Raw genomic sequence first — 26,276 nt, 5'->3', positions numbered from 1 at the left:
GAACCTCTGTCGGGCAGTCCACAACTGCCTGTAACAAACAACAGCTCCAGGGGGACCAGACAACTCTGGGCCCTGCAGATACATGTACCCACATGCAGACATACATACTTACACATAATTAAAAATAAACACAAAGTAAAACTAAAAAGTACATTTGAAAAGTAAATAAATATCTATGAACCATTAAGAGAAAATCCAACAAATGGCACACATAAACAAACTTAAAACTGTCTTTTACTACTCTGATAACGCAGAATTATTGGCTAAATTAATAACCTGTCTTGAATGGGATGCTGGAGAGGTGGCTCAATAGGCAAGAGCACTTGTTGCTCTTGGAAAGAACCATGGTTTAACTTCTTAGCACCTTGTGTTGGCCGACATGCGTCTGTAAGTAACTCTAGTTCCAGGACACCAGACAGGCAAGCACATCAACACATGCACATGCAGGCGAAACACTGACGTACATAAAGTGAGGACTATGACAGGCCTGCTGACATTCATTACACGCTCGCTGGTGGGTAAACATACTCACTTGCTATGGTCATCAGTTTCCCAAACATGGCAGAACAGTTAGCCTCCGACTGAAATTTAAAACATAAGCAAAGAACTTATCATTATTTGTATTAATAAATTTCTCTAAGGGAAGCTAATATTCACACTGTACAATATGCCCCTTAGCTTTAAGTAAACTCAGCATAATCTCACTAGAAAATGGCTAAACTCCCCCTCTGCGTGTGTGTGTGTGTGTGTGTGTGTGTGAGAGAGAGAGAGAGAGAGAGAGAGAGAGAGAGAGAGAGAAAGAAGGAGAGAGAGAGAGAAAGGAGAGAGAGAGAGAAAGAAGGAGAGAGAGAGAGACAGAGGCTAGCAAAGAACAAATATTAAGATAAAGAAAGAAGAGAAGGTAGCAGGAGAGTACTGAAAAGCTAACAGTGAGGTGTCAACACATGGGGTAGCATGTGCCTGTCATCTCGTCTACTAAGGTAGGCTAGGTATTCACAGTCAGACTAGGTAACATGACCAGCATGCTACCAAGCTCTTACTACCATGCCTTCCTGCTGTGGTGGACTGTGCCCTAAGATTGTGTGTCAAAGCACACCCTCCTTCCTTAAGTTCCTGTGATTTCCACAGGTTTCTGTCACCATACTAAGCAAAGTAACTAACAGAGGACTAAAATCCCACCTAGCAAATGCTGAGAAAGGAAGGCTGTAGGGGAGTTTGTGTCTAACCTGGGTAACAATGATCTTATACCAGCTTGAGCTAAAAAACAAAAAACCCAACCAATCAAGCAAACAAGAAATGCTTAAGAAACTAAATTGTTCAAGGCAATTTATCTCTGGAAACAGCTTACTTGACATTTGAAAACCAAAACACCTTGAGAAACTTTTATTACATTATACTACAGAAAAACACTGACTTGCAATCTATGAATTAAAATAAAAATCATAAACTTACTGTAGGCTGCTTGTGCAAGTCCAACAGTTCCCGCACGTGACTCCGAAGCATATTCTGACACTTCCACATTTCATTGAGAGCTCTGCATACAAGGTATTAAATGTGAAAAGATGCATTATTTAAGAACATTACAAAGTTTTTGAAATTTTTTTGTTTTGTTTGTTTGAAACAGGGTTCCTCTATGTAGCCCTGGCTGTTCTGGAACTCACTTTGTATACCAGGCTGGCTGAGAACTCAAGAGATCAGCCTGCCTCTGCCTCCAAAGTGTTGGGATTAAAGGCCACTACACTGGCTATATGAACTTTCTTACATGAAAATTTTAAAGATTATTTAAGTAAGGATTATCATAATAGGAATGAAATTTTTTTTGTAATGATAGTAATAAAATCTGAAATTTTAAGCCCGTTGGGAGGGCATTTTATCGCTGAAAAGGAATGTTTAAGTTCCCAAAGGATCACTGTGATCTTTCCAGGTCAAAAATTGACTAAAAGAGTATTTAATCCTAAACAGGGGGAGCTAGAAAGTCCTGGTCTAATGAGGTTAAAAATGTCCAAGTATACAAAGACACAGGAAAATGCAGGTCCTAAAGCCTGGTAGAGCATGTGAGTGGAGGAGTATGTAAATTGGAGTACATCATAACAACTAAGCACTACTGAATACCAGAAAAACAGAGCTGGAAGGATGAAGAGAGCTTATGAAGTTGGCAGGAAGCTTCCTCCCAAAGGATACCTTCCACAGTACAGAAGGCTACACAACACTTCCAGGTGAAGGAAGGAAGCAGTAGCACTACCCGGCTGTGATGCCTAGAACCACAACTAGCACGGCCCCATAACCCCAGGGGTCTAACAATTTCACTCTTATCTTGGCTGTTACCAACATCTCTATCATTATCGTGCATCAGAAGGGACGATCACGCCTAGTATTAGAAACCTAGCCAATACCCAGGGCTAGGGAGATCATGAATCTTTGAGATGAACCTAACACCATTTATTAAACCAGTACAATTACTAATTATTTTTCATAAAAGAAGCTTCTCTTTACAACAGATGAAAATAACAACAATCAGAATGCAGAAGACAAGTGACTGTCATAATTACCCCTAATCCACACTGAAGGCAACTAAGACTTAGGGAACCTCACAGACAAGAGAGCAGAAATATTTTAGGACGCAAAGAACCAGAAAATCTGGTTAGACTCTATCTCTTAGAAAGGGGAGGGAAATCTTACCTGGTATACAGGGAAACCATACCTTAATATTATGGATGCCTAACCAAGACCTGAACAAGGTCAATACCAATAGACATGTTAGCATGGAAGGGAAAAGCCTCATGGGGTCCAAAACCTAGACAAAGCCATATCCACCTAAGGAAATGCCAAGAGGGAAGGAAGTAGTCTTCCCTACAGATGAGCAACCCAGTCATTATCTAACTCCCAAGTGGTTAGCCCTAAAACCATATAATAATACTGAAGAGACGCAGATGTATTTGTCTACTTAAGCGCATGTATGCATGTGAACATATCACATCCAATAAGAACTAAATAAAGAGGCCATGAAGTCAAGAGGGAACAAAGAAGCTGTGATACATGACAGGTTGGAGGGAGGAAAAGGAAAGAAACCATGTGATCATAATTAAAAAATTGTTTTTGAAAAAAAAGAAAAAAAAATTGTTTTTGTTTAGTTTTTTTAAAAAAGATTTATTTATTTATATGTAAGTACACTGTAGCTATCTTCAGACACATCAGTAGAGGGCACCAGATCTCATTACAGATGGTTGTGAGCCACCATGTGGTTGCTGGGATTTTAACTCAGGACCTCTGGAAGAGCAGACAGTGCTCTTAACCGCTGAGCCATCTCTCCAGCCCTCGTTTAGTTTTTTGAAATATGGTCTCTCTACAGAACTATGCTTTTCTGGAATATCCATCCATCCATCCATCCATCCATCCATCCATCCATCCATCCATCCATCCATCCGCCCACCCACCAACCCACCCATCCATCCATCCATCCATCTATCTATCTCATGCTAGCCTTGAGCTCAGAAATTCACCTAGCTTCCCAAGTGCTAGGACTAAAGGAATGTGCCATCAAGCCAGACATCCTAGTCCACTTGTATGTGACTTTTCAGTCAAGATCTATCAAATGCTAACCTATTAGTATTAGACTCACTAGGTAGCCAAGGCGGTTTGGTTGAATATCCAAAACTTTTTACTAACACCATTACCAAAAGTATGTGTGAACAGGTGATGGAAAACACATGGAGACATCACCTCACCTGTCAAGCAGGGTAGAGCTGGTCTTGGTAGCTGGAGTTGCTGGTGAGGGCATGGACACAAGAGTAGGAGAGCCATCTGACTGGCCAACTCAGGTATCTTTCAGATCAAGATCCAGGGCTTTGAATTGGCCCACCCCAGCATCTACTCGATTGAGGAATTGGTGGAGTGTATGAAGGGGTCAATCCTACAGATTCAAAACTACAGAATTTCCATGGCACAGGACAAATCCGGATATCAGAGAGGAGTCCCAGTGAGGATCGAGTATTGATAGTGTAGCAGAAGCCAGAGAGGACTCATACCAGACCAATAAATTATTGCAATGAACATCTATCTACAAATTAACAAGTATGCACAAAAGGGTATATATACTGTGGGTCGCACTGTTACACATTAGAGCTTCCACAAGATTTCTTTTTCTTTGTTGGGAAGGAGGATGCAAGGGTGGAGGACAGGTACTAGGAGTGGAGAAGATAAGTGGGATTGGGGTACATGATGTAAAACTCACAAAGATCTAATAAGAAGTTAATAAACAAGCCCACCTAGTAAATAAATGAAGCGTTGAAAAGTAACTTACTTTACAGCATTTGGATCCAAGCTAGCATATAAATAATATAAGCATTTCATTCTCTCTTCTGTTTCCAGGTTATGGGGAACAAGATACTGAGCAAAGATTTTCTCTACCAACAGTCTATGAACAAACACACAAAAACAATTATGCTATTTAAGAAGTGAACTGAATTTAACCATTTTGTATAAAGTGGTTATACACCAATAATTATGTCACCAATGGTGTGGTTTATTTCATTATATGTTATAAAACAAACGTTCTAGAATGTCTGAATATTATTCTCACACTGTAGCAAGGCTGGCCTTAAATGCATGGAGCTCCTAGTGCCTCAGCCCATCTTAGTGCCTGGATTATAGGTGTGGGCACTGGTCCTGTTTATTCTGTCAGTTTTGGAAGAGGGAGAGATTGGTAATTTTTTTTTTTTTTTTTTTAATGCAGACCAAGTCTCATGTACCCAAAGCTGGCCTCAAACTTGCTAATGTATACAATGGACTTGCCTTGAACCTCTCTCTGCTTGAGCCTCTGAAGTGCTGAGGTTACATGTGTGTTACCAACACACCCTGTTTCTTAAATGGGACTGACTGCCCCCACTAATCTTCTACAGGCTGAAACTACAGATTAAGGTAAGTAGCACTACTCAGAAAGCTATTAACACCAAGAATAGCTAATTCTCAAGAAACTTAGTAACTTCCTCTGACTATAATTCAGCTCCTTTCCCATGCTGCCACGTAGGAGAAACAGGAGGCTCTCCCACTATTACTTCCTGGACAACTGCACATCTCACTTTTCTTCTCCCCAGTCTAAATCCCTATTATTCAGGATCACTAGACTAAAAAGCACACAAGAGCTCTTCATTAGCCAATACTTCTTTCTATGCAGTGATACGGAAGTCACTCTAATTCAACAAAAACAACAAAGTATTTTACAAAAGCCAGAATAAAAAAAAAGAACGTTCCATTAACCAATTCAATACATATTTAGCAATGCATAAGTCAATTACTCTAATTCAACAAAACATTGCAAAATACTGTACAAAAAACTCAAGTATTGGCATAATAAAAAACAGAATAATAAGTAGCATTAAGAAAATAACAATTTCTGTACTGGTTCCAACAGTGTCGTCAAGACAAACAAAAGAAGCCCAAAGATGAGAGGTTACCAAACAGCGCTTTACTCAGACACTGGGCAGACACTCAATACCTATGTGACCTGACGACCCCGGGAGTATGAGTGAGCCATTTTTACTCCTCTTCATTTTATGAAGCAGAAGTACACATAAATAAAAATGACAAGAGATAAAATGACTTGTCTCTGTCCTGCCCGACTCCCAAGTCCATGTTTATTTCACCAGTGTTATGCCTTTACAATCTTGCAACAAACCATATGTAACCACTATATGTATGCTGAAATTATTTCTATATTTAGAAATAAATTATGTAAAAATTAAATAGAAGTACTTAAAAATGAAAAGCAGTTTTACCAAAATATTAAACTCACTTGTCATCAATGCTATTCTGATAATAGATGTGTAGAAGTTTGTCCTTTATCCAACTGACTTTCTCTGCAGCTTCCTTTCCTGCTTCACCATGAAGACAGTATTTCTTATAGAGTTGAGCCAGACCCATCATGGCTTCTTTTCTTACTCGCCACTAGAAAATATAGCACTTATGAGAGGGGCAAGACATCAAAACTCTATTCAAATCTACAAGCTGCAAATGGCGCACTAGGCTATGCAGTGTTACTGTGTGTACAGATGGCAGCACATCGTATCTTCCCGTAAGCAGCTTTGCCAAACTGCTTTACTAACCATTTCACACCTATTTTTGGTGAGACAGCAGCAGATCACTTTATACACTTTCCAGTGTGGTACTGCTAAATGTCCTACTAACCTTTTAGTTCCCCTTAAACAAAACATACTACAGATTACATTCAGTTCAATTCTTTGATGTGAATAAAAGGTATACATGAAAATTATAAATTATATAATTTGCTCTGTATAGAAAAGGCTACAGAGACTTAGTTATTTATATACCCTTCACTATACTGTGAATAATAACAAAGTTCAGTACCTAGAATTCTGGAAAAACAAGGCTGGTGAGAACCCTTTTGTGAATCTTAGGTGAGCTTCCTTACTTTGCAGACGTGCAAATAATGGGACAGGTGAGTTGGTTCAGCAAGTAAAGGAACTTGCTGCCAAAACCAAAGAACCCACATCAAATCAATCCCAGGACCTACATGGAACCCTCAGACTTCACCTGCACACTCAACACATTCACACACACCAATAATGATAAATACAATTCTACAACAAAAATATTGTTTAGGGCCTGGGAATATGGCTCGAATAGAAGAGCCTGCCTAGCATTTGATTCCCAGCATGGCACACCTAGGGAATACAGACAGGATAATCAGAAGTTCTAGGTCATCTTTATCTATGACAGTAAGTTGGAAGCTGGCCTGGGCTATAGAAGACTGTCTTTATTTATGTGCGTACATGGGTGTTTTATCTGCATATATACCTGAACACCAGAGAAAAGGCATCGGACCCCAGAGAACTACAGTTATAGATAGTTCGGGCGCTGCCATGTAAGTGCTGAAAACTGAACTCAGGCTCTCTGTAAGAGCAACCAATGCTTTTAATCACTGAACCATCTCTCCAGCCCCAGGACTCTGTCTTAAAAAAAAAAAAAGCACAGAGGGGTACAAGGGGTACAAGTTAGTTAATACATCTAATTCCAATATTCAGGGGACAGAGACTGACTGATGTCTGTAGGATTGAAGCCAGTCTAGTCTACAGAAAGCTCCAGGCCAGTCAGGGCTTTGAGTAAGACCATGTCTCAAAAAAACAAAACAAAAACAACAACAACAACAAAAAAAGAAAAACAAAAAACAAAAATAGAGGAGAAATGTTTGTCTTGAAAAGTGGGAGAGAATAAAAGCATTCTAATTGATGTAAGTCAGTACTTAAAGGTTTTGGAATCATTTTTTAGCCTACTCAGTAAGTAGAATGAAACTCAAAAATGTGAACAATAAAGGTTAAGATTGAACCCTGTTGTTCCTCTATCTTCCAGAATAGAAAATGGATAAAACAGATGCAAAAACTAAGCAAACAGATCAAAATGCTGAACTAAAAATATATAATAAATGATATGACCAGGTCATGCAGGCAAAAAAATATATTCACCACTTTTCTGAAACTGTGAGAGGTATATTAATAAGCACAGTGTTTTCTCAAACCATCCATTCCCCTAATAAGTAATATCGAGTTAAAAGGGAAGCATAGATTTAGTAATTCGAACTCAACAATATATAAGAATTTAAACTGAGACAAAAACAAAACAAACCTCAGAAATTTTAATTACTATTAACAAGTTAGTAGTGTTCTTTTCTTTTTTCAACACCCGTCACACAATTATTTTTAAAGAAGATAAAGAGCATGTCTGTAATATGTCAAAACATACTGATAAACCCTAAAAACACATCAACAGCATGTGTCTCTAGGAGACAGTAGCTTTAACAGTACCAAATGAGCCAGTGTACTGTAAAGCAACTGCCGTAAAACAAGTCCAGCTCAGGGCAGGACAGATGGCTTAGAGGTTGAGAGCACTGGCTACTCTTCCAGAGAGGACCAAGGTTCAATTCCCAGAAGTCATATAGCAGCTCACACCGTAACTCCAGTACCGAGGGACCAGAGGCCTCACACAGGCAAAACACCAAAAAGCACATTAAAAAAACAAAAAAAGGTCTCGCTCTTGCTTAAGGCTGATTTACTCTCCTTTAGTAACTACTGTCACGGTTAGAAACATTGCCTTTCTTTATCAACTCATGTTTCTAACTGCATCCAGTGACAGAAACGGCTAAATAAGGGGACTAGCCCCAAAGCCACTGCAGCCCTTAGCTGAATCACACATTATAGAAACTGTACTTCCTTAGGAAGTATGCTATTCTTTTAACTGAATGTACAACAGATCCAGCTAAGTTATGCAAAATACAAATGAATATACAGTCAGTTTCTTTTTGCAAACTAAAATGTGCAAAAAACCAAACTTTCATTTACCTCCTTTTCTTTATATAGAAATGCTATAAGAAAACCCACTCCCATAATAAGAAAAAAGATTGAGAATCCAACATATTTATTCATAAAGTAAAAAACTATGTCTATGGAGACAGGCAGATCACTGTGAGTCTGGAGTCAGCCTGTTCTACATAGTAAATAAAAGGACAGCCAGAGCTAAGTGTGTGTGCCTGAAACATAAGAGAATAGTTCTACATTCAGTGTTATTCTGGTATCCACCAGCTGCAACTGCTATTATAATACCAGACTTATACAATAATTTGAACAGAGAACGTCAAGAAGAACAAAGCCCCCAGATCTTACCCGTTTATCCAGTGTCCTTTCCCTGACAAAGCCAAGCAACTGATCATTTACTAAGGCAAGGTCTCTTTTGGCAGCTGTTATTATAGTAACAATGACATCATGACGAATGGCTTCTTCCGGATCATGTGACCTAACTTTTAAATATTCTGTAATTAAAAAGGAAGAGCTAAATGTTAGTTATGTAAATTGCCATGATTCCAAATGATTTAAAAAAAAAAAGCTTTAAGTTTTGTCCAAATCAGTGTTTATAAATTATAGGACAAGCTACAATCATCTGTAAGACAGCAGTAAGCACATCTTACTACTCAGAAAACTATGCTTATTACTTCAGAGCATATCTAAATACTAAATAATGTATTTTGGTAGAAGGTCAAATGACAACATAGTTTTACAGTCTGGAATGTCATTTATAAATTAAAAACTTAAAACAACAGTATAGATACCAAGGGCAGCAGAGGCTCTCCCTGAAGCTGTAGCCTGACTGTGGTGTCCATTCCCTAGCAGGGCTGCCTGGTCTGGTCTCAGTGAGAGAGGATGCGCCAACCCTGGCATACCTGATATAGAAAAAGACCCAGGACAGGCCCTACCACATCAGAGGAGGAGGAGAGGAGGAGAGGGTGTTAGGGGAGGCTCTCTATAACCGGGGAGACACACACACACACACACACACACACACACACCCTTAGGATCTTTAAAATAAACACACACACACACACCCACACACACACACACACACACACCCTAGGATCTTTAAAATAAATACACACACACACACACACACACACACACACACACACACACACACGCTCATGAGAAAAATAATATAGGGGCTGGAGAGATGGCTCAGTGGTTAAGAGCACTGACTGCTCTTCCAGAGGTCCTGAGTTCAATCCCAGCAACCACATGGTGGCTCACAGCCATCTGTAATGAGATCTGATGCCCTCTTCTGAGGTGTCTGAAGACAGCTATAGTGTGCTTATACAGAATAAATAAATACATCTTTAAAAAAAGGAAGAAAAATGATATATATAATTATATAATATAAAATATAGACTATGAACTTTTAATAAATTATAATACAAATAAAATCAAACACGTTTTTCTATTTCTAATAAACAGTAGCATGTTGATAAAAGTGTTAAATACTTTAAATGGAATAAAAGCCAGGTGGTGGCGTAGTGGCAGAGGCAGGGGCAGCTATAGAGACGGCTCACAGGTCTAGGCAAGCCTGATCTACAGAGCAAGCTGCAAAACAGCCAGGGCTATGCACGGAAACATTGCTTTCAACACCACCCTGCCCATCCCCCCAAAAATTTAATATCCTAACCTAATCTAGAAGATAGCCCCCTTTTTTACATACATTAGGTATGTTTCTATATTTAGTAATGTAGAAGTGGTTTGTTTATATGTATGAGTGTGTGTGTATGTGTGTATGTGTATACATACATATGTACGTGTGTTCATATGTATTATTTACTTAATAATTTTGAGACAGGATCTTACTGTGTAACATTAGCTGTCCTAGAGCTCACTGTGTAGAACAGACCGACCTTAAACTCAGAGCTACATCTGCCTCTGTCTCCCCAGTTCTGGGGTTAACAGAGTGCCAAACTAAACCCAGGTGTGATTCCTGTCTTAATCTAATGTCATAAGGATTACAGTATCTTAATTTAGGCTTTTTTTTTTTTTTTCCGGAGCTGGGGACCGAACCCAGGGCCTTGCGCTTCCTAGGTAAGCACTCTACCACTGAGCTAAATCCCCAGCCCCTTAATTTAGGATTTCTTAAAAAACTCCCAAGATTTTATTTTAAAATAGGAAATAATCTCCTAGCCCACAAAGCCAACATGAAGCCATCTTGCAATCACACATCTTTTTCAGTAACTAGAGTTGGGTACAGACCACATGTGAAAGGTTTGTATGGTTAATAAGTGTAACAAACTAGGGAGCTTACCTGTGAGATCTTTTGCTAAATCAGGGTGATTCATTAAACAGTGACTGGCAAACTTCACACTTTCTAACCTCACAGGAACATGAATGTCATTAAATCTAAACAAAAAGGGATTGTTAAATATTAGTAAGACAAAATAATTACTTTCAAATAAATATCACAAAAGTATTTATAAACAAAAATGGTTACTGAATAGAAACTGTGTTGATTATACTGACAGTTGAAGTATTCTATAGAAAATATAAAGACCTAGAAATGGTGGGCCATGACTTTAATAAACTCAGCGGTCAGGAGGCAGAGACAGCAGTTCAAAGATAGACAGCAAGAGCTATGAAAGAGACCCTATCAGAGAGAGAGAGAGAGAGAGAGAGAGAGAGAGAGAGAGAGAGAGAGAGAGAAAGAAACAGAAACAGACAGAGAGGGGGTATATAATTCTTAAAAACATTTCTGCAAAGAGTTATATGTCTACCATGCTGAAACAAAAACTAGCATAAATATAATATCTAATTCAAACACACATTTTGTAGACCTAAATTACTAAGGCTTCAAGTTTTACTAAAAAATAAATAATACTCAGAGCACAGCCATACATTCATGCACAAAGTATTAAAAATGAGTGGACTTTCTTCATAAATACTTTGGTCCACAATTTATTCTAAAAAGAAAATTATTACACAGATGTCAGCAAGGCCAATAAGGATCAATCAATGTTTTGGTATGTGTAGTCTTAATCCCATGGACTCTATAATCACATAGAGAATGCAAAACTCTGACATCATCCTTTCTTACCGCCCAAGAAAGCACTGCCAAAGAGGCCGATTCTGTGTTGCTAAATCTGAATCTTTAGAGCCAAACAATTTTGCTAGTAGTCGCACCACAGCTAGCCGCTCCTCACCGTCATTGCTCTAGAAAGAAAGAGGATACTCTTGACTTGTGTGATGAATAATGCAAGCTATAACGTGGTCCTGTTTACTACGGAAATGCTTTCCTGATTTCCTGTTAGGTCAAATGGCTTCCTGACTTGACTTCACATCTTCCCTATTCATACCTACTTTACAGCTTATTTGCAACTTGCACATTGATTACATATAGACACTTTGTACACATGGAAGCATTTTACGAGAGTTTTTAAAAACTTCCTACCCTAGTAAGTTTCCTTCATAAAAATTATTTGCTGGGGTTGGGGATTTAGCTCAGTGGTAGAGCGCTTGCCTAGGAAGCGCAAGGCCCTGGGTTCAGTCCCCAGCTCCGAAAAAAAGAACCAAAAAAAAAAAAAAAAAAAATTATTTGCTGCAACCGAAAAATTCACATGAATAGTGATGACTTAAGGTTCTGGTATACAATTTTAGCAATGATCCTCTACTGAGTAAAGAACATAGCAGGGAAAAACAACACTTTTAAAAGGAATGGGAAGTCAAAGTTCAAGTTAATCACTCTCAGAAAGCTTTTGGGCAGTGGGAGTAAATTATGCACATTTGTATAAAACGATGCAAAATGACAATTATGTAAGGTCTTAAACACAGTAGTAACAAAATGGAAACTTTAAATTTTTTTTCTCAACCAAAAAAACAAAAAACAATGCTCAGCACCATCTAGTATGTCTAAAATTTAATAGTTAACCCAAGCTAAGTAGTCAGCCAGTAACTTTATGAAAGTGCCACAGAGGAGACTCTGTGAACATTTTGTATTGTCTTGCTTGTGAGTGACTATATTTGCAGACCCATGATTATTTCAGGTAATATGAGGTTTTCAAATCTATAAACTACTAAAACAGAGTTAGGCTGATCTAAAGCCCTGCTTCCATCACTGTAAGGCGTCAGGTTTCTCAAGTAAAGCTCAAATGGCCTTCAGGTGTAAAATGGTTTGTTACTGCTGCTATACAAGTATGTTGATTTCAGTCACAATAAAGTATTATCTCATGATGATATAAATATGATGAATTGACAATATCCATCTTAATGAATGAGAAGACCAAATATTTAAAAACTCTACATTCATAGTTTATCAATTATTTTTTCTAATATTACATTTATTTAGCGAATATGAATCCTAATATACTAAATTGGCATAAAAATGATTAATCCCATTACTTATGCAGTAAGTAACTTTAGTATTTACTTAAATATATGAATATTCTTTAATATTAAAATACTGAATATTGTAAATGACACTAATGTTACATCTCCTGTCACTGTTCAGATAACTAGGCATGTTTTGTATGTTTGAGATAAATGAGATAAACTAAACTCATATTTTATTCTTATATAATAGAGAAGAAACATTTTCAAAGTAGTTTTTTTCCTATAAAGCTTAAAGAGTACCTTCAGTTTGAATTCAAGCTGTGGCATGACAGATAACAATAAATGAGGATCTATAGCAAAAAGTTCCTGAATCAGATCAAATACGTGTTCGGAGAGATCACTGACTGATGATCTGCCCAGCACCAGCACTTGATTGAAAAACTGTAAGAGACATTACAATAAAACAATGTGTTATTTTATTTAAAAACCAAAACAATTTTCTATAAACATACATGTAAAGAATGATTGAGCATTACACATACAATTGAAAGATACAGATTAGCTATTGAATTTTTAACATGTAAGAGAGGACATTAAACATTAAGAGAAGAATCAAACATTCAAGTATTGTCTAATCATGAATGCTAAAAGGAGAAATTAAAACAGATTATATCGGCGGTTGAATTGAGAATTTTGGTTTCTTTAAAAACCCAGTTACAGTACATGAATCTGTTTTATTTTAGTCTCAAGTGTGGGATAAGAAGCTGCTTCACAGCAGGTGATTACGATTTGCCCCAAGCACAAGAAAGGCCATGAGTTGTGCCAGCAGCAGTTTAATTGTGGGAACTGTGGAGAGGGTATGAACAGGAGAGCCCAAGAGAGCATGTAGAGGCTGCTGCTCCCCCTGCTGCTGCTGATTCCCGTTGGTGCAGTTTGTCAAGTGGTTGTGAGCAAACAGACTAGAAGAAGAGAAATCCTGACAACAAAGCTGAACTTGCCTCAAAGAACTCAAGGCCCCTAATCAGCAGAAAGTAGTCTAAAGAGGTCTATATTCCTTTTCCCTTCTAACTTCTTTCTCTCCTACCTAGTATTGCAGGATTGGAAGGGATTAGAGTGGAATTAAGTGGAGGTAGAGGTATAAGAACCCAATAAAGTAGAGTGAAAAAGCATGCCAACAAGGCCGTGTTTCAAATAAGAATGACATTTCTGAAAACCTTAATTTTCATTAAAGTAAGCAATATGTAGAACATGTATAATTCATTATAGAGCCATTATAAAGCAATCACTAAGTGGAAAAAATTTTAAAGTCTCAATCTGATTTCTATTTAAACAATGTTTTCTTCTATGAGTTTAGTGATAAATATTAGTTTAAGGTATTTATATTCATATTAATCATGGGGTCTTTAAAAAGAGTAAAGACAGTTTTCAAATATACACAAATGGAGCTAGAGAGATGGCTCAACAGTCAAGAGCACTGGCTGATCCTCCAGCAGACTCAGGACCCACATGGCAGCTCTGTAACTCCAGTCTCAGGATATACAATAGCCTCTTCTGACCCCTATGGATACCGGATATACATATGGTAGACAGAAATACATTTAGTGGAAAATACCTATACATATAATTGAGAGAATGCACGTATACACATGAATAAGCATGAGATGATGCCTATGGAAGCATATCTGAACCAACTGAGAGTCATTTCTGAGAACTGAGAACAGGACATTCAAGGCAACCCACTACAATCTTAATTTAGGAACAGACATAGCAATTTTACATAATTTAAACTAACAATCCTTCTCTTTTAATGAGGTAATTTCAAAACAGTAGTGGAATTCCAAAAAATTATCTGAAAACACCAAAAAAACTTTTAATACAAGGCAAAAAGGGAAAAGAGTGCATGTGTCAATTTATAGTCATTTATATTATTGGCAAAAAGTTAAAACATGGAACTAGACATAAGAGACATGCACATGGCTTCTTGCTGAGCGCCGCCAACATGGTGTTCAGGCGTTTCGTGGAGGTTGGCCGAGTGGCCTACATCTCCTTTGGGTCCCATGCTGGAAAGCTGGTCTCATTTGTAGATGTTATTGATCAAAACAGGGCTTTAGTGGATGGACCCTGCACTCGGGTAAGGAGGCAGGCCATGCCTTTCAAATGCATGCAGCTCACTGACTTCAGACTCAGGTTCACATGCAGTGCATGCCAGAAGTATGTACGGAAAGCTTGGGAGAAGGCAGACATCAATACAAAATCGGCCGCCACACGATGGGCTAAGATAATTGATGCCAGAGAAAGGAAAGCCAAGATGACAGATTTTGATCGGTTCAAAGTCATAAAGGCAAAGAAAATGAGGAACAGAATAATCAAGACTGAAGTGAAGAAACTCCAGAGAGCTGCTCTCCTGAAAGCTTCTCCTAAAAAAGCCGCTGTTGCTAAGGCTGCCATCGCAGCTGCAGCAGCGACTAAAGCCAAGGTCCCAGCCAAGAAGGCAACAGGACCAGGCCAGAAGGCTCCTGCACAGAAGGCTGCAGGCAAGGCAGCGCCCCCTGCTAAAGGTCAGAAGGGTCAGAAGACCCCAGCCCAGAAGGCACCTGCTCCAAAGGCAACTGGCAAGAAAGCATGAGGAGACTACACAAAGAATAAAAAAAAAGAGACATGCACATGAGTATATTTGTAAACAACTGCTATTTGAAGGTTGTAAAATTATAAATTTTTAACATTCTACTTCTTGCAAAGCTAACAGACTTATATCAATTAATTTTTTCTATTATAAGAATTAATTTATTAATTTATGCACATGCTTGAATATGTTGGTGGATTTTCAAGATAAGGTTTCTTTGTCTATCTTTAGCTGTCTCAGAAAAAGGTCTGTAGACCAGGCTGGCCTTGAACTCAGAGATACCGCCTGCCTCTGCCTACTGAGTACTGGGAATAAAGGCATGCAATTATTTCATGTCCATGAAATACTGAAAGACACTGGAGACTGGAGAGAGAGCTCAGCATGTAAAGTCACCTGTTCCCTCCCAAACCTGATAAGCATTGTTTGATCCCTAAGACAGGGCAGAAGAACAGAACAGTCCCATACATGTAGTGTCAACTCTGCAATTTTGGTTTCTTTTTAAAAAGAAAAAGAAAAAAAAAGAAATATTTTAAGAATATATTTCCGGGGTTGGGGATTTAGCTCAGCGGTAGAGCACTTGCCTAGCGAGCACAAGGCCCTGGGTTCGGTCCCCAGCTCCGGAAAAAAAAAAAAAGAATATATTTCCATTTTAATCCCAGATATGGGGATATGATGCTACTTCGGACTGCCACAGCAGATGGTTATGATTTGCTTCCTGCTCCAGCAGAGGCGTGGTTTTGCCAGCTATAGATCATTTTTGTGATTGTGACTTTGGAATTCTGGGAACTTTCCATGCTATAGTGCCCCCATAGTCAGGATTAGTGGTTGTTGGTCCTTTAGGAAGGCCATTGTTGGCCATGGTCAAAGAAAAAAACAAAAGGAAAGAAAATAGATTCAGTAATTTTCTTTCCTCTCTCCCCTCTATCCTTTCTCTCTTATCTAGTGAGAAAGGGTAGGGGGGCGGGGACGACGACACCACCCCAAAGGTGGGAAGAGAACAATCCACAAAGCAAAGAAAGACCAGATCAGCTACACCTAACAGTCTATCCACTTACTCCTAGCTCTCCTATACATATTCATTCATTTTCATATTCTCTCTCTCTCTCTCTCTCTCTCTCTCTCTCTCTCTCTCTCTCTCTCTCTCTCCCTATATATAAATTTCTACTAAAGAAGAAACAGAGGTTTTCAGAAGAACAACCTAGAAGATACAAAGATAAAAAGGTATACAGATAAGTAAGAAACAGGCAATGTCTGAGGCCAGCCTGGTAAGTCCCAGGCCAGGGTTACATACTGAGACCCTTGTTCAAAGGATGGGCAAGATACATAGACAAAGTCAAAGAGTTTTGAGTATTTGGAAGGTAATATGGCAATCACAGATGCAAAAAGAAGGGGTGAGAAGTGATTTTACATGTTAAGTCAAATCCGTCACTTGTACCAGTTGGAAGGCATTTTAAAAAGCTACACTGCACTTCTCCAATTTTTGTCGTATTCACATTTCATATTTTACTGAATAAACAGTTTGAATAAAGCTGTTTATGTAAGAAATATATCTATATGTGAATGATTCTAATAAATTCATATAATACCTCAAGAATCACAGAGTTCTGAAATGTATACAGAAATACATACATTGGCAATACATGCTTCAATAGTCTGGACTGTCCTTTTCAACAGAACTTTCGCAAGGTCAAAGGACTGTTTATTTAAGTTCTGAAAAACAAAAACATGGAAAACGTCAAATGAATTGGTGCACTGATCAGACAACATCATTTGAACAGTAAGTATTCAATTCTACCGAAGAATGAAAACAGTTAAGGTACTTCCCTTCGTGGTATTGCATAGAAGGGGCCAAATGAACTCAACAAATCAAACACTACATGACATTAGACAGGCAGCCAAAAGTCCAACACATATAAACAGATGTTGAGGTTTATGAGTCTGTATATTAACCACTACGAACTTATACTCTACTCTCCCCTAAACCCAATCCATCATGCTAAACGTTTTGTTGTTTTATCAATGTGAGCTTGAAGAACATTCCTGGAGATGTGGCTCAGTGGTATAGTTGATGAATTACATAACATTTATGAGGCCCTAGATTCAAATTCATGCACCATAAATAGGAATGGGTCAGGAAGACCTTGGACCAACTGGGTCCTCACTGTGTAGTACTGGCTGGCTGGGCAGTTACTAAATAGGTCAGGCTGGCCTTACAGGTCTGCCTGCCTCTGTTTCCCAAGTGACTGTGCTAAAGGTATGAGCCATTACACTCACAATGTTTCTGAAATGAGGAATACTATGCTATCTTAAGTCTCATTGCACTATAACAAATTAAGAATATAAGAAAGATGGTACCACTACATATATTTAAATTTTCAAAACTTACTAAAACAATTATTTTCAAGAATACCTGCTAACACCTATGCTAACATAGATTCTACTGAATCTATTCGGTCGCATTCATCTTATACCTCTCAAGGGGAAGCTAGAAACACTACACTTCTGAGGCTGGTGGCTGAGAGCGCTGCTGCTTTTGCAGAGGACGAGTCGTATTCCCAGCACTCACATAGTGTCTCAGAACTGTCTATAACTCCGTACCCTCTTCAGGCTTCTGTGGCACTGCATACATATAGTTCACAGACATATATATAAGTAGAACACCCACATACATTAAACAAACATGAAACTTTTAAATATTTCAATCAATATATCTTCTAAAAATAATAGTTGTAAGACTAACGTGATTAATCCTAGGGACAGAATAGGAACTACTATATAAAATTACAAATGGACAAAACCAGTAATTGATTTCTTTAGGTAAGCTGATTTTAATACTTTGATTCTATACAGACCTTGTGTGCAGGGATGAGATTGATAAGAATGGAATCCAATAATTCTTGAGTAACTCCATCACCTTCCATGATGATAGAACTCATCAAGTCTAACATGTGCATTTGTACCTTCTTATTGTGGCTATTGCTAAACAAGAAAGAAAAATTAAGGCATATAAAAAAGACAAACGTCCCAGGGTTTTTTTTTCCTTTCATGTTCTTGTTTCTTTACTGGTGACAAAGTCTTATTACATAACCCAGGTTGATCAAACACATGTTGCACCTCCTCACAACTCCTAAGTGCCACCATACCTGTTAAAATGTCCAGTTTAAAGCAATAATCTAGGCACAGACCTGAAATTCTAGCTACTCAGGAGACTGAGGAGGGCAAATCATAGTTTAAGGACATATGAGTCTCTCTAGGGGAGAGAATAAGGTTGGGAAATATGGTTCAACAGTAGAGCACTTGCCTACTGTGTGTCTTGTGTATAGCAGAGGAAATGAATTGGAAGAATATAGATATTTAGCTTGATACAAAACAGCACAAAACAAAAATCCAAGTGCTTGGTTCTGAGATCTATGTATCTGATAAGAAAGAAAAGAGTGCAAGGAAGACACATGAAAGAGACCTTAAAAAAATTATTCCAGGCCAAGCTTGGGGATGCACACCTTTAATCTCAGTGCTTGGGAGGCAGAAGAAGATTCAAGGCCAACCTGATCTACACAGTGAATTCTACACTAGCTTTGCCACGGCAAAGTTGAGACAGTGAGAGCCTGTCTCAAAAACAAATTACTTCAAAGATTTCACCAGTGCAAATCAGTAAACTTAAAGACTTTCCCTTCCAGTGCTCGCTTCGGCAGCACATGTACTAACACTGGAACATACAGAGCAGATTAGCATGGCCCCTGTGCAAGGATGACATTCAATTTAACAAGCATTCCATACTTAAAAAAAAGAGAGAGAGACTTTCCCTTTCAGGTAGATGTAGTAACAAGACCTATGATTTGCCCCTTTTTGAAACAATTAAAAAGTGAGCAAAATACAGAAACAAATCCTGTTCTGTTATTGGGTATCAAGCACACACTGATGAGAGAAAATCAGCAGCCTACAACTGTCATAGTTTTGAGTAAGCTAACAGGCCAAGGGAGACAGCCCTAGTGGATCCTGATAGTTCTCCACAAGAGTCCACACAGAATAAAGTTTGTAGAGCTGAGTGAGGGCAAAGAACTACTGATAAATCAAAATCAAACAATCAAGGGCTTAATGATCAGCATATGCATGTGGGAAAGTTTCTTGCAACCAGAGAATGAATCATCTTTGGACTTCCTATGAGAGTTTGGAAGAGTATTCAAGAGGAGAAGGCCCAGAGTCTAGAAATTCAAGGAGCCCAAAGTACAAAATCAAAATCAAACCAAAGTCAGAAGAAAAGTTCTACAATACATCATAATCAAGGTTCCTGAAATGAATTAACAAACAAAAAGGCTTCAAAGTATAGAGTAAATTTTGTGTGGATAAGGTTATAGAAAGAACAAAATTAGTATTTTCACAAATTGTTGAGGCTAGTAACCATTAATTTCAAAACAGAAGTCTATGAAATGGTGGTACAATGCAAACAGTAGTTACAAATTGTTCACTTTAATTAATTTTTGTATATGTGTATTGGTCTGTGTGTACAGTCGTGTGTACAAATACTTATCTGAGCACTGTGGAAGATGGGCAAACTCTCCTGCCAATCCTCAGGAGCCAACTGTTCTTGTGGGAGGATCTCTCATTATGACTCACCAAGTAGGCCGTCTGGCTAGAGAACCCCAAATCCTGCCTGCCTTTATTTAGTGGGCAACTGAGTTCACTAGGATGTGCTAGTGCTTACTGAACCTAGCTTTTCTGTGGCTCAAACTCAGGTCTTCATGCTTATGCGGCAAGCACTTTACCAACTAAGTCACCGCCCCAAGACAAACATGCTCATTCTATATGTCACGTTACAATGGTGTTCCATGAGGATATGGACTCTCTCTGACCAACCCTTTATTCTGGCTTTGCCTAAACATCTAAAAACTCACTCTTTCGGGGTTGGGGATTTAGCTCAGTGGTACAGCACTTGCCTAGGAAGCGCAAGGCCCTGGGTTTGGTCCCCAGCTCCGAAAAAAAGAACCAAAAAAACCAAAAAACAAAAAACAGAAAAAAAAAACCACAAAAAACAAAAAACAAAAAAAAAAAAAAACCTCACTCTTTCATAAGCAACCCCACAGAACCATGTGCTGAAGATTTCTTTTGGAGACAATGAATTAATAAAATAAATTTCACCCCCTTCTTCCTACATGTCTTAATGTGGTAGAGATTTCAAAATTAATACAAAACATTGGCATACAATGTAATACACATTGTATGCCAATTGTGTAAGACACAGCTCACAGACGTTTGTGTAAACAGTAAAACTACTAGTTGGAAACCAGTCTGGACTCTCCTAACCACCAACTCTAGTGAGCTTCTTCTACTAGTTTCTCTATTCTATGAAAAGCTGACTTAAGCAATGTTTGTGACTTTAAAGAGGCAGGGATATAGTTCAATAGCAGAGAATTTGCCTAGTCTAGCAAGTAAGTGTGAGTCCCTGGATTCCCTCTCAATGGTTTCACAATACATATATTACTTACTTACATACAAATAAAAATTCATATCACATATACATACCTAATTCCAAAAAAGCAGACCAAAGTCAGCAAGTGAATGGACTAATCTGTTCTCCTCCACAGTATTTCACGGTTTCATGTCTTATGCCTTTTACACTACACCAATGCTATGGCTTTTACCAATTAAGTTTCTTCCAAACAAGGGGTGAGATACCTCTTTCTGAGTTATTGGTTAGGAAAGCCCTAGAGCCATGTCCAACAGAGTCTGAACTGCTCCTGATTGCCCACTAAAACTAGAAACTAAGAATATACCTAGGTTGAAGGACAAAAAGAAATCCAAGTTGGAACTGATGTGAAAACTTCCCTCCTCACAGCTAGCTTTCGCAGTGCCAAAAGGCACTATGCAAGCAGTGGGAGAGAAAAGTAACGAGTGTTATTATGTAGTGGTAAATCCTGAATGCTACAAAACTGACAATACCCAAGAGTGCAATAGTGCCAAGAAAATGATGAGGGTTGCCAACTGTTTTCTGGTTCGATCTGAGGACTGTTCCAAGGAGAGAATACATGTCCAGTATAATAAATCTGGTCAAAAGCCCATGGTTCAGAAATTCATAACCCCTGAGGATATCGGTGAAAAGAACCTACTCTTGTTTTGCTAAATGGAACTGTGGTTAAACTGTGGCCAGTCTTTGTTTATACCTATAGATCAATGCTGCTCTAAACCCTGGCCAGAGAGGCTTCTAAAGTAGGCAACAGTTAATGCAGATTCATAACTAGTCAAAGCACTAAGAATGAGTGAGGGTTGCATGTCTAGCTCTGAATGAAATACCTATAGAGTTCATTGATGGAGGAACATGGAGGAGGAGGAAGAAGGTGAGGAGGAGGAGGAGGAGGGGGAGGAGTACTACTACTACTACTCTGGGGTTGTGCTCTGAACATGGCGTGCCCACTGTACTGATGAACTCATTGCTCTATGGCTGTCTACACAAGATCAAGCCAAGAGTAAGATTCAGTATTCTAGCAGGAAGGACTACAGGACTCAGTGGATTACTGGGGGTGGGAGTGGGCTGTGTGAAAAAGGACATGAAGATGGGTGTCCTGAGGGCAAATATGACCTGTATGTTGTAAAATAAAATAAAATTTAAAAAACCCCAAGGACTCAATTTAATTTATTTAATTCCTCTAATATTATTTAGCCTCAAACACACAAAAAGACTCGGAAAAGGCAACCAAGTAATCTATACCATAAGGGGAAAGAAGCGGTGTAAACCAGGTATGCAGCTCGATCCAAATCTCAACACTCACGAGGCTGACAGGAGACTGCTGCAAAGTTAAGGCCAGCCCAGCCTCGCTCAGTGTTATAAAGTAGCCCTACTTTATTCAGGGAAACAATTGAATAATTAATTAAAACAATGGACAGCTCCCAAACAACAGGGTTTCATTATTTTCCATTTGTAATCAATTCTCTATAAATCTAGAGTTTTATATATTGAGTAATGATACTTTAATACATACAGTAAGAAAAAAAAAAGCTTTAAAAAAACTTACTTGATTACTGAGAAGAGAGTCCTAAAAAGCTGAATAAAAATTTCATTGCAATCTTCCAATTCAAAGCAGATGTTATATGATTTAACCCAAGCTAAATTCTTAAATCAATAAATAAAAATAATTGGTTAATCACATATATGTACAACTGTGAAACAAAAGCACACTAGTACAATTTAATTTTTACAATTAGGACTCTTTATAGTAAAGTCTACAAAGACTAAATATTACTAGTCATTTTAATCCTTAAATACATGGTTGATGGCATCAACTTTCAAGTTGAAAAGTACCAAATAGGAGTTTATATATTAATGTGTGTGTGAGTGTGTGTGTGTGTGTGTGTGTGTGTGTGTGTGTGTGTGTGTGTGTATCTCCTTCAGGAGCAGTGAAATTCATTTATAAATTAGGAATGAAAATAAAATGTCAAATTACTTTTTCAGTAATTATACTTTTTAACTTTTTAAGATAGGAGGAAACATTATTTTCCTTATGAAACATAAGACAGTTTATTAAGTTAGCTATGTATAAAACAGTTTCAGTTTACATTATAGCTATAAAAATGTATAACAACATGAAATTATATTTATTAAAGTATTTTTACCTCTAATAAATAAAAATATCTATTAAACTGTGGACTCTTTGTATCCTCCAAACCTTTTAATTGTCTGGTAATAAAGAGAAATATGTCCTGTTAAATAAAAAAATAAAAAATATATTAACTTAGACATTTTTACTTGTCATTTTTGCAATATCTACATCTAGAGGTATAAATATTAAAAAATAATTACAAACTAATAAAGAACACTCATTTATTTGAATGCTGTGGGACTGCCTACGCCATTATTTTAGATGGCTGAAAAGGATTAGCACAAACAAAATGTCCTTTTGCAAGAAAAACTAAAGACTGTTACTTCTCCTGCACACTTCGGGGCCCTCATTTAAGAAGACTATCTTCCTACACTCCTGTCTATAACAGAGCTTCTGGTCACTCACTGTCTGTACTCTCATCATGGTAAACTGCTTTCTCCATTTCTAATGAGTGTACTGAGTCTTTCCTACTACTACTGACATGTAAGGCAGTAGCTTCCGACCCATGGTTTTGAATTTATGTGTAAAAACAAGGTTGCATTGGCCTGAAAGCTGATGATAGCGCTGTATTCCTTTTTTAATTTTTAAGGTATTTTCATTGTAAATAACATTAGTATGGTACAAAATGACTTGTTTTATTGTGATCCTCCTTACAGGAGAAACTGGTAATGCATTTTGTGTTTCTCCTTTTATACATACTCATGATAAAGTTTATTCTATGAACCAGGCACAGTAAGAAATGAACAAAAATAACTACAAACAAAGCAATGTTATAGTTACAAAAGGGGTCGTTAAAGTAAGTATGACTTGAATATAAGCACTAAGACACTAACTACTCCAGGTGCTGAGGTATCCAAGGCAGCCACTCTGACTGACAGGCAGAAGGCCTATGTCTCAAGAGGAATAAAGCATGGCAGCGAACTTCATTATAGTCCTCAAACACTATTTATTACATTGAAACTTTACAGAATGTTGTTTCTGGACTTTCTCACTTAATAGCCTGGAGCCTGGTTGATCCCAAGGGATTGAAAGTATGGAAAGAGAAACCAAACAGACAGAAGAGCAATACTGACTGTACTTAAAGGAGGGATGGCTCAGCCTTTGCTGTTCTCCCTAAAGAACCTGAGTTTAATTTCCAGCACCTACATCTGATGGCTCACAAGAACCTGCAACTGATTTTAGATTCTCTGACACCATCAACATCATACAAGGCATCTATGTATGCAATGCACATAAACTCTTGCAGGCACACACATATACACAAATAAGTAAAACTTTTAAAATAGTACTCCAAGGTTTCCAATTTCCCCAAGAATTATTGAAAAATATAAAATATCAGTTCAATGAATTAAAAATTACTTTAACTATTTTGAACAAAGAACCACCAAAATGAGCCGTTTTAGATAATTAATATTCAGCATTTAATAACCTGTAAAGGAGACATTATATGAATGGGTAATCCTAGTATATTACTGTTTTGCAAACTATCATTAAGCCATTACTTATCCTTAAATCTATCCAACTGGGCTTTCTGACAGTCTAACAGGAGGATAAAATATGAACAGACCAGGATAAGCTACCTTTCAAAGCCTCATTCTGTACCAGTCATTTCTGTAGATGATTAAATGAAACGAATGATTAAAACCCAGGTGCATATGACAAAAATAAAAGTTATTTTGTAAACATTGTATTTACCTTAAGTTTATCGTGGGAAGTGTATGGAGCTTCTGGGGCATAGATTCGAAATATATCAGCCAAACAACAAGCTACAAGAAGGCGCACATCTTTATTAGGGTTCCTGAGAAAGAATTCAGATGCAAGATGCAAGGCTAGTGGGAGATACTGTTGTTTTTCATCTTCTGAATCCTGATCCATATCCATAAAAGTTTTCACTACCATCTGTAAAAAACATAGTATCAACCTGTAATATTCAGTGATCAGTTAAGAGACGTCCCTCCTCCCCTTCCTAAGGTTAGTGGTAGAGTACAAAGTCTTGGGTTCACCCCCAACCACCACAAGCATGCACCCACCCTCCTGCCCACACTCTGCTAAAAACAAAAGGATAGTCATAAAAGCATGGTCACATGGGCTGGAGAGATGGCTCAGCGGTTAAGAGCACCCGACTGCTCTTCCAGAGGTTATGAGTTCAATTCCCAGCAACCACATGGTGGCTCACAACCATCTGTAAAGAGATCCGATGCCCTCTTCTGGTGTATCTGAAGACAGCTACAGTGTGTACTTATATATAATAAAAAATAAATAAATCTTTAAAAAAAAAAAAAAAAAAGCATAGTCACAAAGAAACCTATAAAGCCCAAGCATCAACTTGTAGATTACCCAAACACCTTATCTGTATTTACACCAGATTTTCTTAAAAAGAACTTAAAAGCTTGCACTAGTGATTCTGCTGAGCATTTACTATGGGGACCTTGTTAAGTTGTCAACACACTGCTCCCAGCTTCTTTGGATTCTCATGGAGTTGAAGCTAGAGGCATAGTCCACATGCTCGGCTTTCATTATTCATATGCAACTTAACAACAAAGGTTCTGATCCCAATACTTCACTAATCTGACATTTAGCATCTTTTATATATCATTTTTACTTTATAATCAAAGTTGCATTAAACCTACTTCATTTGAAATTTTATTGGCCCTTGTATAATAAAAACCCATACTTAAATGTTTCAAGTAATTGCATTTCTGATAGAAAATTTTTACTGTAAATATCTTATGCTGAGTTTAAGGCCAACTTGAGCCCAGAGCTAGCTGCAAACCAGTTAGAGATACATAGCAAGACTCAATTTTTTTCTACTTTTTAAAGCATACATGAAAGGTATATATTTTTCATCTATTGCTATCTAACAAGCCCACCCTCAATGAAGCACCTTGAAACAATAAACGTATTTATCACGCAGGTAACATATTTCGAGAGGCTGCACAATGACAGAGATGGTGCCTGAAGCCCTGAGTGAGTCTGCAGGTATCTCAGCAGTAGTCATATTCACGGGCTCTAATCTGCACTACTGTGCGAAGAGTCAGGTTCTCTAGTGGCCTCTCTAAGTACTACAAATTAAGCAAGTGCCGTGACTTCTGCAATGTCCTCATAGTTACTGAGGTCAGATCTACTCTGTAGATCACATGGACTGTAAGAAAACATACCATTTGAGGCAACCTTGAAGACTACTATAATGTACTGGTTATATCTTATGTCAACATGCCACAAACTGGATTTATCCAGGAAGAATCTTACGTATTTTTTATTATTAAAAAAAAAATTGTGGGGTTGGGGATTTGGCTCAGTGGTAGAGCGCTTGCCTAGCAAACGCAAGGCCCTGGGTTCGATCCCCAGCTCCGAAAAAAAGAATAGAAAAAAATTTTGTGTGTGTGTGTGTGCATGTGTGTGTGTGTATTAGTGTTTGGC

At 38.0% G+C, this 26,276-nt stretch overlaps 2 protein-coding genes and 1 non-coding gene across 7 annotated transcripts in view; 2 read left to right on the top strand and 1 right to left on the bottom strand.

Annotated features, from left to right (window-relative positions):
- Positions 1-26,276, bottom strand: part of Pds5a (PDS5 cohesin associated factor A) — a 99,007-nt gene that overhangs the window by 41,751 nt on the left and 30,980 nt on the right. For 3 of the 5 annotated variants that reach the window (XM_039091918.2, XM_063273131.1, NM_001083624.1), the window contains 13 exons: positions 24,552-24,755; positions 22,870-22,956; positions 22,272-22,369; positions 18,117-18,243; positions 16,894-16,974; positions 12,942-13,082; positions 11,410-11,525; positions 10,624-10,718; positions 8,673-8,818; positions 5,792-5,943; positions 4,301-4,414; positions 1,453-1,534; positions 533-581 (listed from right to left, as the gene is read on the bottom strand). In XM_039091918.2, coding sequence (XP_038947846.1) covers positions 533-581; positions 1,453-1,534; positions 4,301-4,414; positions 5,792-5,943; positions 8,673-8,818; positions 10,624-10,718; positions 11,410-11,525; positions 12,942-13,082; positions 16,894-16,974; positions 18,117-18,243; positions 22,272-22,369; positions 22,870-22,956; positions 24,552-24,755 — 1,492 coding nt within the window. Of the gene's footprint in view, positions 1-532; positions 582-1,452; positions 1,535-3,725; positions 4,273-4,300; positions 4,415-5,791; positions 5,944-8,672; positions 8,819-10,623; positions 10,719-11,409; positions 11,526-12,941; positions 13,083-16,893; positions 16,975-18,116; positions 18,244-22,271; positions 22,370-22,869; positions 22,957-24,551; positions 24,756-26,276 lie in introns of those variants that run through there. The other 2 variants (XM_063273132.1, XM_063273133.1) reach the window with 2 other exon arrangements.
- Rpl14l2 (ribosomal protein L14 like 2) lies at positions 13,238-15,905 on the top strand. Its single transcript, XM_063273825.1, has one exon. The coding sequence runs from the start codon at positions 14,542-14,544 to the stop codon at positions 15,265-15,267; it is 726 nt and encodes a 241-aa protein (XP_063129895.1). The 5' UTR covers positions 13,238-14,541; the 3' UTR covers positions 15,268-15,905.
- LOC120096749 (U6 spliceosomal RNA) lies at positions 18,941-19,045 on the top strand. Its single transcript, XR_005493589.1, has one exon. It is a non-coding gene; the product is annotated as a U6 spliceosomal RNA (small nuclear RNA).

This window comes from Rattus norvegicus, chromosome 14, assembly GCF_036323735.1.
Source record: "Rattus norvegicus strain BN/NHsdMcwi chromosome 14, GRCr8, whole genome shotgun sequence".
Lineage (NCBI taxonomy): Eukaryota > Metazoa > Chordata > Mammalia > Rodentia > Muridae > Rattus > Rattus norvegicus.
Note: the sequence above shows the minus strand (reverse complement) of the source record. Positions and strands in the feature narration are given on the sequence as shown.